Source organism: Natator depressus, chromosome 18, assembly GCF_965152275.1.
Source record: "Natator depressus isolate rNatDep1 chromosome 18, rNatDep2.hap1, whole genome shotgun sequence".
Classification (NCBI taxonomy): Eukaryota; Metazoa; Chordata; order Testudines; family Cheloniidae; genus Natator; species Natator depressus.
In genome coordinates, this window is record NC_134251.1 from 8910944 (window position 1) to 8922696 (window position 11753).

Sequence of the window (11753 nt, forward strand, 5' to 3'; positions counted from 1 at the left end):
CTGAAGTCACAGTTGCAAGATATTTATTCTTTATGTAATGCACACCTTATTATTACCACCTCAACACTTTTCTCATTAATAACCTCTCTCCCTGTCAGACTGAAGCCTGTTACCTAATCATTATGTTAATTCAGAAACAAGAGAGACTGAAAGCTAGGAAAAGCAAAATTTTCTCAGGAATTCTAACTAGGAAGAGCTGAAATTCTCCTAAAAAGGGAAAAAATTGGTATGATAAATAATGAGTGCAAGAGAGTCCTATTATCTAGTACAGTATGAATAGAAAGATTTGTCCTTTGCTCCAAAAACATAGTTGTTCACTGTTGCAAATATTTATTTTCACATTGGAACGTGTTTCTCCAGGTGCAATTTAGCAGCGGTTGTGAAATGAGTCAAGATCCTAGGGCCCAATCCACCTCCCATTGAAATTAGCTGAAAGATTCCCGTTCCCTTCAATGGGCTTGTGATGAGATCCATTGTCAGCAGTCTTCTCAAGGACTGAAGAGACATCTAAGCTGAACTACCCCTTATCCCATAGATCTCTAGGCCCTTCAAGTCAGGCTTGAAGTATACTGACACAAGGCAGTGGGAGGGAAACCTGTACTGCCTCTGCCTGTGCCTGTGATTATGTTCTGTGGATCCATAAAGAACAACATTCTCCAGGGTTGTCAGTCTCTTACTATCCAACCCTCTTTCTAACCTTCAAAGCATAAGAAAGGTTTCTATTTTTATTCCCACAAAATGGATTTTTAGCATCTATGGAAACAGTTAACACTCGGGACACAAATTTGCAGCTGTGTTTCTTAGTCTCAGTGGACACCACCATTCTTTTTGGGATTATTAATATTACAGTAGTGCCCAAATATAGAGGAAGACCCAGAGATCTTATGCTCGTCAAAGAGTTTAAGCCAGACGAAAGATTTCTGTCTTATCCCAGAGAAGACTAGTACTGCCAAGGCTGATGCCTTTAGAAGGGCATCATCTATTTTAGTCAGTTTGTCTCTCTAATCTGTCTGTCCATCAGTCACACATTCGCAGCGAGAGTACTGCAGTTTCCCTTCATAGTGTTTTGACCTGAACAAATATTAATAGTTACCAGAGGCCTGATCCAAAGCCCACTGACATCAATGGAAGTCTTCCCAAAAATATAACTGGTTAGTGAAAACTTTAGTTCCCCCAGTTTAATACTGACCATTGATTTTAGTTAGGTTATACGGTCTTTTCTTCATATCAACTCAATTACTGTTTGCACCACACCAATAGAGGTAGCCCATAATCTCTCATCTTTAATTGCTGATTCTTATTTCACTACATTTCTTAGGTGCTTTATCAGCTCTAGTTCCCTTCAGGAAGAGAGCTCTGAAGTGTTCTGACAGCGAATTTATGTGTGAAACCTACTGAGACACAGAAGTCAAAGAGCAATTAATGTTATTAAACTTTAATGGACACATTGCATACAGAAATACCACAAGGTGTGTTTTAGTGATTAACAAGTTCCTTCTCTTTGATCCTGGCATAAAGGAACCACACATCTCAGAGTACGATGTCATACTCTAGGCCAGTGGTTCTCAAAGCTGGTCCGCCGCTTGTTTAGGGAAAGCCCCTGGCAGGCCAGACTGGTTTGTTTACCTGCCACGTCCGCAGGTTCGGCCGATTGCAGATCCCACTGGCCATGGTTCGCCGCTCCAGGCCAATGGGTGCTGTGGGAAGCGGTGTGGGCCAAGGGACATGCTGGCCACCCTTTCCGCAGCCCCCATTGGCCTGGAGCGGCGAACCGCGGCCAGTGGGAGCCACGATTGGCCGAACCTGTGGACACGGGAGGTAAACAAACTGGTCCGGCCCGCCAGGGGCTTTCCCTGAACAAGCAGCGGACCGGCTTTGAGAACCAGTGCTCTAGCTTTATGTGAAGAGGACAAGAGCAGAGGTGGGGCAGGTATGAGACTGAACAGTGAGAAATTCATATTCAGGTTAGTGTTCTTCAAGTAAGTGGAACCATTTGCTTGGTAAAGAACACAGGAGAGTCTCCATTAAGGCTATTGAGAAATTCTACATACCAGAAACCCTACTTAAAAAACAGACTCAATGTGCCCACCAAGAGCATTGTCTTTATGGTTGTTTTTAACTTTATCCCAGGACTTTCTACCAAGAACAAATATACACAAGCTAAGAAGAGTATCTACAAACACACTGGCAGATGTTATACTGGTCTTCCCAGGAAGCCAGCTGATAAGCATTTCATATAATAAACATTCTGCAGTACAAGTCAAAATGCAATATGCCAGAACAAATAAAACCCAAACAAGGAAAATCCTTATTAATTGTATCTCCCATATCAAAAATATTAAATACAAATGTTTCACTAGGTCAGATAATAAAATTAAGCAATATTGTGTGTTGTGGCTACTCCTTACTGGGATACTTTAAGGATGTGTTTTGAATTTATTCTAAGAACAGTGGTTCCTAAAGATCTATATTGTAATGACCAGCCATGGTTTCCCATTTGGCAACTTACAAAGAACTCCAGTCTGCTGTCTCTATAATACGCACCAGTCTTTTCAGGCAATGGCTCTGACATCGCTCTCTTTCTTGTGGATTGAGGGAACTGAAATCCGCAAAGAGCTGCAATTGAAGTTAGGGTTGCAGCAAAGCACCAAAGACATGATCAACCCCAACATAAGCACAAGACAGAGGACCCATTTAATCAGTCCAGTGTACACAAATGGGAGGACGAGGATGATTAGGATCACCATGAGCAGCAAGAGCAACACAAGTCTTTGGACAGCTGTTTGACTGATACTGGGAATGTCCTGGTTTTCAAAGACAGTGGCATAGCTGGATTGAGTACCACCGGTGTCATGTAGCCATTCAGGAGAGACATGTATCTCAGCATTTGGACAAGGGCTTTCCAAACAGCCTATGATATCTTCTTTATCAAGAAGGGTGCGGATAAGCCCTCCAAACACAACAGTGGGTTTTCTGCACAGAGGGCAGGTGATCATCCAGGTATTGTCCTCGTTCTGAAGGATGAGCTTGAGGCAGACTTCACAGAAGGCATGTTGGCAAGCCAGGAGCTTAGGACTCCTGTAGATGTTGTACCTGTTGAAGCAGATTAGGCAATCCATATCTGCAGTTAATGGTTTGGATGAATGTCGGTGGTCCATTTCTGAAACTAATACTTTACAGGAGTCTGGAGAGTCCATTACTGTTACTGGAGGCTTAATTGAGTTTGGACAGTTCATTTCTGAAGCTGTTCGTTTAGAGGCATCTGGATTATTCAGTTCTGTGGCTGATGGTGAAGAGGAGCCTGGACAATCCTTGTCTGCAGCTTCTTCCTTATCGGACCCCAGTCTGTCTGTGTCTGCAGCTTCTTTGGTGGACCCCAGTCTGTCCATCTCTGCAGCTGATGGTCCAGGAGAACTTGATTCATTTTCAATGTGTAGCTTGTCAGTAGATCCCTCCATGGAGCGAGATCTTGGTGCAGTTTTGCTTTGCTCAGTTAAAGTGTTTGCTGATTCTGTGGCTCTCTTTATACAGTGTTTTATTCCTGTTACGTGTGTTTGAATAGTGACTCTCTGACAATGACGTTTTTATAAGGCAGGAATCTGTGTTAATCAGTAACTTAACGGCTAAGATATTTTATAATGCCTGATAACATCACTGAGCAATTCGTCTCCAAGAAGCAGACCTTGTGGCATTAGTAAAATTGAAATGACAAACCAGTCCTGCTATGGTGGTCAGACTATGGCAATAGAACCACTATAATCATAAAAGCAGTACTTGTTTTTTTTAAAAGCAATTTCAATGAGTTCTCAAATGCCACTGTGTTGGACTGAGACAGAGTTGGTCGAATTGTGTTATTAGCGTGATGGCATTATTAGTGATACTATGTAGTGCAGTCTTGTGGATAGTCCATGGGCCTGGAAGTCAGGAGAAGCAGGTTCTACTTCCACATCTTATACTGACTTGCTGGATGGTCTTGGTTAGTTGCTTCAGTTCTCTATGCCTGAGTTTCTCCATGTATAAAACTGGGATAAAGAACATGTACTAGACATGCCTCCCAGAAACTCTTTGTCTAGATCCTCAGATGAAAGGTACTATAGAAATGAAAAGCACGACTATTCAGAATAGGTTATCACCTTGAGTATATTTATAGAAAGCGAATACATGGAAAGATGAATGTTTGCCAAGCCCCCTTCTGTCCTCATCTAAACACTGAATTTGCATGACATTTGATTGTATCCTAACCCATTGTGAGCTCTCTGGCAGGGACCTACTCTTTCTTTGGCACTGCTCATCTAGTGTAAAGCCCTGGGTATGCCTATGACACAATACAAAGAATGAGATAGGAAAAAAACAACAGTAGTGAGGCTCAATAATCAATATAAATCAAAAGGGGTCACAGTATTGCCACCCTTACCTCTGCGCTGCGTGGCTGGAGAGCAGCAGCTGCTTGCCAGGCACCCAGCTCTGAAGGCAGCACCCCGCCAGCAGAAGCACAGAAGTAAGGGTGGCAATACCATACCATGCCACCCTTACGTCTGCACTGCTGCCTTCAGAGCTGGGCGGTCGGAGAGTGAAGGCTGCAGGTCAAGGGCCCAGCTCCGAAGGTAGCAGCACAGAAGTAAAGGTGGCAATACCGCGACCCCCCTACAATAACCTTGTGACACCCTCCCACCCCATTTTTGGGTCAGGACTCCTACAGTTACAACACCATGACATTTCAAATTTAAATATCTGAAATCATGAAATTTACAATTTTTAAAATCCTATGACCATGAAACTGACCAAAATGGACTGTGAATTTGGTAGGGCCCTATTCATAATCCCCTGAGCTGCTTCTACCGTTCAGGATACATTTCAAATGTTCTAACATTGGGATAGGGGAATGATCACACCTTTCCTCAGGCCTAACATGTTCCCCAGATCTTGGAAACAGATATGTTCTGAAAAAAGATTTTTTTTCGAGTGAAGAGAGTAAATAGCAGTGGTGTTGATTCCTCAATATGCCCCACCATTTATTTTCTGCCTTAAGCAGCAGCCTTAGTGTAAAATGGCTACCAGGGGCACGTAAGCACCTTCCATCTGCCACCCCGGAAATGCTGATCAAAAGTCAGTTTGTAAAGTCAGTTCAGATGCAGAGAGTCTTGACGTGTTGCCTGTCACCCAAAGTAATTATGAATAAAGCAGCAAGCTTCAGCGAATATAAAGTCACCTTCAGACTTTTAATGCAACATACAATGTAGAACACAGGAAAGAAGAGGAAATAAAGATCTTTATAGACAGAGACATTAGAACTGATTCTCTTTTCCCATACACCAATTTTACACTGGTGTAACTCTACTGACTTCGATGGAGTTACTCCTGATTTTCAGCAGAGTAAGTGAGAAGAAAGTACAGCACAATTCTTTTCTTCTTTCTCCTAGGCTACTGGAGATACCATCATGATTTGTGGGATCCCAAACAATAATAATCTCACAAAGCCTCCAGAAGCATGGGACAGACCCCTTTGATCCTATTGGTGGAGAGCTGGGAGTGGTGAAAATAGGCCATGCGTTACTGAGGCTATGGTGAGACACCCCATGTATTGGATCCCAGACAGTCCCAGGTCTTGTTTGTTGTTATGGCTGGACCTTTAGGCTACCCTTAAAAGCCAAGGAATTTGTTACACTGACAAAGAAAAAGAGGGTATTGATGATGGAGATCAGCATAGAAATAAAACCACACTATCAGACTCATTCAACTTGCTAGACAAGGCCTGAAAATCCACATAGACAGAGTGTTGCAGGGCTTCTCCTTAGTTTCCAAACACTCGCTATCATGCCCTGTCTTCTTTAAAAAGGTTTAGTCTCTTAACACAGGCAAATAAAGTAACAGAAACCAGTTTTTTAACTCACTCCTTTTCTCTCAGGCTTCAAGGTCACCCCTCGCAGGGGTTTCTGGTACCCTTGTTCCTGGCAGCTTCCCACTTCTAGTATTTCCTGCCCTCTGGCAGTCCTTTATAGGCACAGGTGTAGCCCAGGCCCCTTTAACTGGCTGGATTTGGCTCACTTTCTCTGACACAGGGGAGCTAGGCCCAGTTTTACTCACAGGGACCAGTTACCCTGTGACACACAGTTACTAGTGGCAACCTTAGCTTGTCCAGTCAGTCCTGCTCTGGGGCAGGAATACATGGCTGAGCTTATGCAGCACATTTGTAATGCTCATTCCAAGGGAACTGACTCACTTTTTCTGCCTCAATGTCCTTTTTTACCATTCTGAGCATTTCCTGGGGGTCCATCACACAGTGTCACTTCAATCAACTTCCCAGACAAAGGGAACTAGAAATTAATCAGCTGTCAATTCATCTGGAATGCAGCCGTCCTGAAAATATCAGGCAAATCCTGCTAAGGTCATCATAGTTCTAATAAGAAAACAGGGCAATAAATAAAGTGCAGAGTCCAGGGGTGATAAATAAATTGAACATGAGTTATTGATGTAGGGACAGCACATGATTGCACTGGTAGTGGATGGCCAGATGTTCTTTGAACCAGTTGTCACAGACAAGGGTGGGAAGGATATTTTATGGTCGGAGTGCAGTGGGAGTGCTGTTTGCTCTTAGCAGAGTGAAAGACGTCCTGATCACTCTATTTCATGATGGTAAACAGATAACAGATGAGGGGTCCCTCCTGCCTTTCATACTTCACATCACCCAGCCCATTATTTTGTCTTACCTGTGGCCAAAAGATCATGCTTTCAAGTACCATACCAGGAGTTGAACTCACCACTTACATCACACTATTGTACAATAATAGCCCTAGACCTTGCAATATCACGGATATCATGTAAATTGTATTGGGGCTATTTCTGCAGAATGCCATCATACTTTCCTGTAAAGTAATGCTTGCTGAGCTGGATCAGTACCCAGGGCTGTAGGGAGCTAGAGTACAGGGTCAGAAGTTCTGTCAATTGGATGAGAATGGAGGCAATATTTTTTCAACCAAGCATAAAGAAATCAAGCTCCCCAAACCTGGCGGCCATTTATCTCTGAGATAGAATGAGCAAAAAGGGGTTGAGAAAGGAATGGAGAGAAGTGGGAGAAGGGGACAGAGCTGTGTGAATAATTGATTGTTTGGTTCACAGCCAATTCTGAAAAATAAATACTATTGTTCAGTTCAAACCCAACCCATTTTTTGGTGGGGGTGTGTGTGTAATTTTCAGTGAATCAAATCAGTCAGAAAAATTTTGGTTTGGGCATTTTTAATAAAAGCAAAGGAAATGAGAAACCACATTCACAACAACTAGAGAAGAAGGAAAACAAGGTGGTGGGGGTCCTTCTACAGGTCTCCCATGTCCCTGGCGAGTACCGTATTCCCTAAGCTAGAGGTTACTAGGAGCATCTCCATCTCCTGTGTTTTTGTGATTGATGCCAAATTCCCTTGTGAATCTAGCCCAAAAAAATGTTTAATTTTGATAATGTTGACATGGTTCTTTTGACATTTCTGATTTTTTTTCTCGTTTCAACACAAATTTGTGAAATGTTTTGGTTGACCGGAATCTGCGTTTTTCTGCAAAAGTTTTGTCTGAAAAATTTTGCCCACTTCTAGAAGAGAGTTGGGAGAGGAGAATGAAGGAGGGCTTTGTGGGCCTGATCCAAAGCCCAGTGAAGTCAATGGGAGTCCTCTTGACTTCAGTGAGCTCCAGATCAGGCCCACGGAGACTGGCAAAGTGGAGCATTATCTGAGGAGTGGAAGCATGGTTAAAGGGACAGAAACAAAGGAGAGGAGTGGAAAGAGAAGGAGAGGGAATTAGACAAAGAAAGGAAAGGAAGCAAGAAAGAGAAAAGAGGAGCTGGAGAGCTTGATGTAAATGAATATTCATCAGGAACTAAATAGAATAAAAGAGTAACAAATTTCTCTCTGGCCTCCTAAGTAGGAGAATCTTCAGGATTGAGCTGTGGCTTGGCCTCCTCCTTTTGTCCTTGTGTTTTTATCATCTCCTTGACCTTTTCTACAGCATTCAAGGCTGCACAGCAGCCATCAATACTGCCTGGGGAACTCCACTGAGAATGTTACAGCATGATAAGGGAAATTGTCTATCAAAAATCATGCCTTTGTTGCCCACAGTTACTAACAGGGATTGTAAAAGCTCTAGAGATGCCTTAAAAAGCCTCTGCTTTCATATACTGTACTCTGTTTGAATTTTGTGGTGCAGTTCAAGATGATCCATGGAAAGTTAGATGTCAAACTACAGAAGGCTTTCTTTATCAAACCCTCTTCCAGAATAGACAGCTAGTTTTCTACCTGAGGAAGCTTCTTGTAGTTATAGCTTTCTAGGGAAACAGAGAAATCCACCCTCTGTGACCTTTGGGATTCTGGCAAGAGACACAATCATTGTTCTCATATTTCTGGCTAATTTTGGGAGGAAGTTTTAGAGCATGGGTAAGGCTTGTAAGAATGATCTCTCAGGCAAGGATCATAATGGACAATGACCATGGGTTAATAAAATCCAGCCTCCCATCTTTCTCTCAAAGGACTTTTGCTGCTGAACCTCCCCTCTTGAGCCTCCCTGAAGGGGGAACACTTGCATAGGTTTCTGTGGTCCTGTGAGGAATAAGACATCTAAGGGTCCAGGCAGACAACAGCGACCCACATAGCACATTGGGGAGCGGCATGGCTTCACAAATGGGCAGAATAATAGGGTGCTTGTCACTAGAGGTCTATGGTGTCAGCCGCTAGTATGGGAGCAGATCTATGGAAGCTAAAGGTTGGTGGGATCACAAGAATGCAGGTTTGTTTGCTGGGAGGACATTGGCTCAGAGCAGGGCCCTCCAAAGTGTATGCGTGGGGTGGAAATTGATAACAAAACAAAAAACTCTTAGGGGGAGGCCTCATTAGTAGGACAGGAGGCTGCACTTTGTTGATATTCTGATAACTGGGCCTACACATTTATCCTAACTGTAAGCTCAACTAGTGAAAAATGGGTAAAGGGTCATGAATTGTCACAATGATTTGTTATAGAAAACTGTTTAAGAAAAGGTGGAAGCAGAAAGACTGAATTAATTTAAACAGAAAGGGTCAAATTATACCACTCAAGGACTGTGTTAAGATGATGACTGGTAAACAAGAGGCACAGAGGAGGATTGGAAATCAAGGAACCAAACTGGTGTGTTGGAAAATAGGTCTACTTGCTGGAAAAAATAAAGTGAGAATGGATTATTCCACCCATCACCTGTTTGGCCCTTTAAAAGAGACTCTGGGGGAGAACACAACAAGAACTCTTACCAGCAGCATGGCTGTGGTGGAAAGATTGTTGCCATGACACCAGACCTTGGATGGGGACGCTTGATCTTCATCACTGCATCAGTGACGACCCCCACGTGATACCTGTGAGATCCTTCTCTCTCTTGCCCTCCCTCAAGTGCTCCTTTCTGCCCTCCATTTTCCTACTGTCCTATCTCTCTCTTTCTCTCAGGTTTTCACCTGATCTTGAAATCAACTGTAATGCATGGCACCAGCATAGTGAGACGAGATGGGCCATCCAGCTCTGCCCAGCCTGAGAAGGATCAGCGAATGAGAGGGACCTGACCAGACCAACAAGATGATGTCCCTGACCAGGGAAGTGAGTCGGAGTCCAAATTAAGAGCTGTCATGCCAACTGCCAGCCCAAAGCATCCATCCATGACTGACCAGCTGCTTTGTATCCTGAGAACATCACAAAAGCAATATTTTCCCCATCTTTACTATCCTATTGCTTCTCTCCCTTCTGTGTCTGTCTTTTTTGTCTAAAGCACAAAAGCGACTATTATTTTCAAGTCAGAATTGAACGACAGAATTAATCCTTCCTCCTGCACCAAGAAGGACTGTTTGATAGAATAAGAGACTTTAACCAATATCCACTATTTCCAAAAAGGACTTGGATCGCTTTTGATTAAGTTTGTTTCGCACAATCAATTTCAGCATCAGTGCTCTTTACCTTGTTTTGATTCTTTTCCTTTTGTGTGTTTCAATCAATAAATTCATAGTGTTTGGTCTGAATTTTATACTATGTTTGCCACTGTGTTAAGCAGGCGGGGGTCTCTGTAGCTCAGACTCTGGACCTTGTTTAACACCTTTGGCTCATATATTATATCTAAATTAATACAACAGTGAGTATCTGCTTATTCACTAGGAAAGGGAAGAAGGATGCTTTCCTGCCATAGCTGTGCTTCCCCAGGCTCAGCTGTGCAAATTAAAAAAAAAAAAAACTAACTAGAAAAAAATCATTAATACCAACTGGCTCATGGACACAGGAAAATGTTGAATTGGACTGTTAGGTTTCCAAGTCCATGGCCTCATACTCTAGTATGCACTCTGGGTGTTGCAACTAAATTGCACATGAGAGTTCCAGCTAGATTTTTTTAATGTTGACTGGGCAATGTATATCAAAATGAATGCCACCAAAATGATGCTAACTCTGTGTGCTTAATAAATACTCATGCCCTATAGGTACTGTGAAGTTTAGTTAATATTTGTAAAACATATAAGAAGGGATTTTCAAGGTACAATTTCATACTTAGCCAACTTGTGCACATGTTTTGGGAGTTGTTCAGGTGTAAAACAGCTACCTGAAAAAGCTGGTCCTAAAATGCGGTGTTCCATTGTTGTTAACTAAAGCTGATGCTGATGATGCATTAAGGGCCTGATTCACAGCCCATTGAAACAAGCCGCTCATTGAGCATGATGATGATAAACAGCATTTTACTGGTAGAAATGAAATTCTTAATGTGGGACTTTGTATTTACCTCCATACCAACTCAGCTAATCCACAACTCTCATTTCACACCCTGGATCTAACTCTTAACAGCCCTATGTTCCCAGCACCAGTATCATGGGGTCACACCACAAACTGTGTTATTCTGCTGCCATCTCATGGACAGTTTGCATTCAAGTCTCTCTCTCACATGGATTTCATTAATCTGTTATTCTATCAAACTATGCTTTGTGGCAATATTTTAGGGATGAAGTAGAGGCTGATAGCCAGGTCTCCAAAGTGGTTCATGCTATATGATCATAGCTGCAAAAGGAGATCAGGAAGGGAAGAACTCCAACACCCACCTGAGAAAAGGTATCAAAGTAGGTAGCAACTATGGATATCTAGAGCAGCAAAGGGAGGTGCAGTGGACAAAGGCTTGCATCAAGAGCCCTTATCTACAGTCTGGCCAGGCAGATGGACTCCTGTGAAAAGAGGCCCAGTAGCGTCTAAGAGTGAAAGAAGTGAGTGGATTTGAAATTCTTTCCTTCAAGAAGATAAAGAATTAATGAATAATGATATTAAATTATTTTGCTTTCCATTCCCCTTCCCACCCGCCCCAATCAGGCTCAGCATCTTCCACCCCTTCCTCTCTGCACAATTTCTTCCTTCCACTCTTGTCACACCAGTCAGGCTCAGTGTCCCCTTCTCCCCGGACCCAGGCTCACATTTCCCTTCCTCCTTTCCCAAATTCAGCCCTCCTGTCCCACTTCTCTCCCCACATTCCCCCAGGCTCAGCTTCTGCACCTCCTACCCCCAAGGCTCAGGCTCCCCTTGATCTCTGAGGCTTAGCCTCCCTTTCCCTAGTTTCCCCCCTCCGCACCAGGCTCAGCCTCTTCCCTTCCCCCAAACTCAGCCTCCTGTCCTCTCTCCCGGGTCAGCCTCCTGAAGATGGCGGACCCCATTGACCACGGTTGAGTAAGAGCCGCTCTGGCCCGTCTTGGGCACGCTCTATGGTCCTACCGATAGAAAGGCCGTCACGTGACAGA

General features: G+C 43.3%; 1 protein-coding gene across 2 annotated transcripts; it reads right to left on the reverse strand.

Moving 5' to 3' along the window:
- Positions 1-1899: 1899 nt before the first annotated feature.
- RNF186 (ring finger protein 186) lies at positions 1900-11750 on the reverse strand. Of its 2 annotated transcripts, XM_074975352.1 has the most exons (3): positions 11728-11750; positions 11070-11189; positions 1900-4091 (listed from the first exon to the last, which is right to left on the reverse strand). In XM_074975352.1, exon 3 carries the CDS (start codon positions 3456-3458, stop codon positions 2553-2555), a length of 906 nt encoding a protein of 301 aa, XP_074831453.1. In that variant the 5' UTR covers positions 3459-4091; positions 11070-11189; positions 11728-11750; the 3' UTR covers positions 1900-2552. The 2 variants fall into 2 exon arrangements, with proteins under 2 accessions (XP_074831453.1, XP_074831454.1); XM_074975353.1 differs by lacking the exons at positions 11070-11189; positions 11728-11750 and adding an exon at positions 9258-9701.
- Positions 11751-11753: the final 3 nt, after the last annotated feature.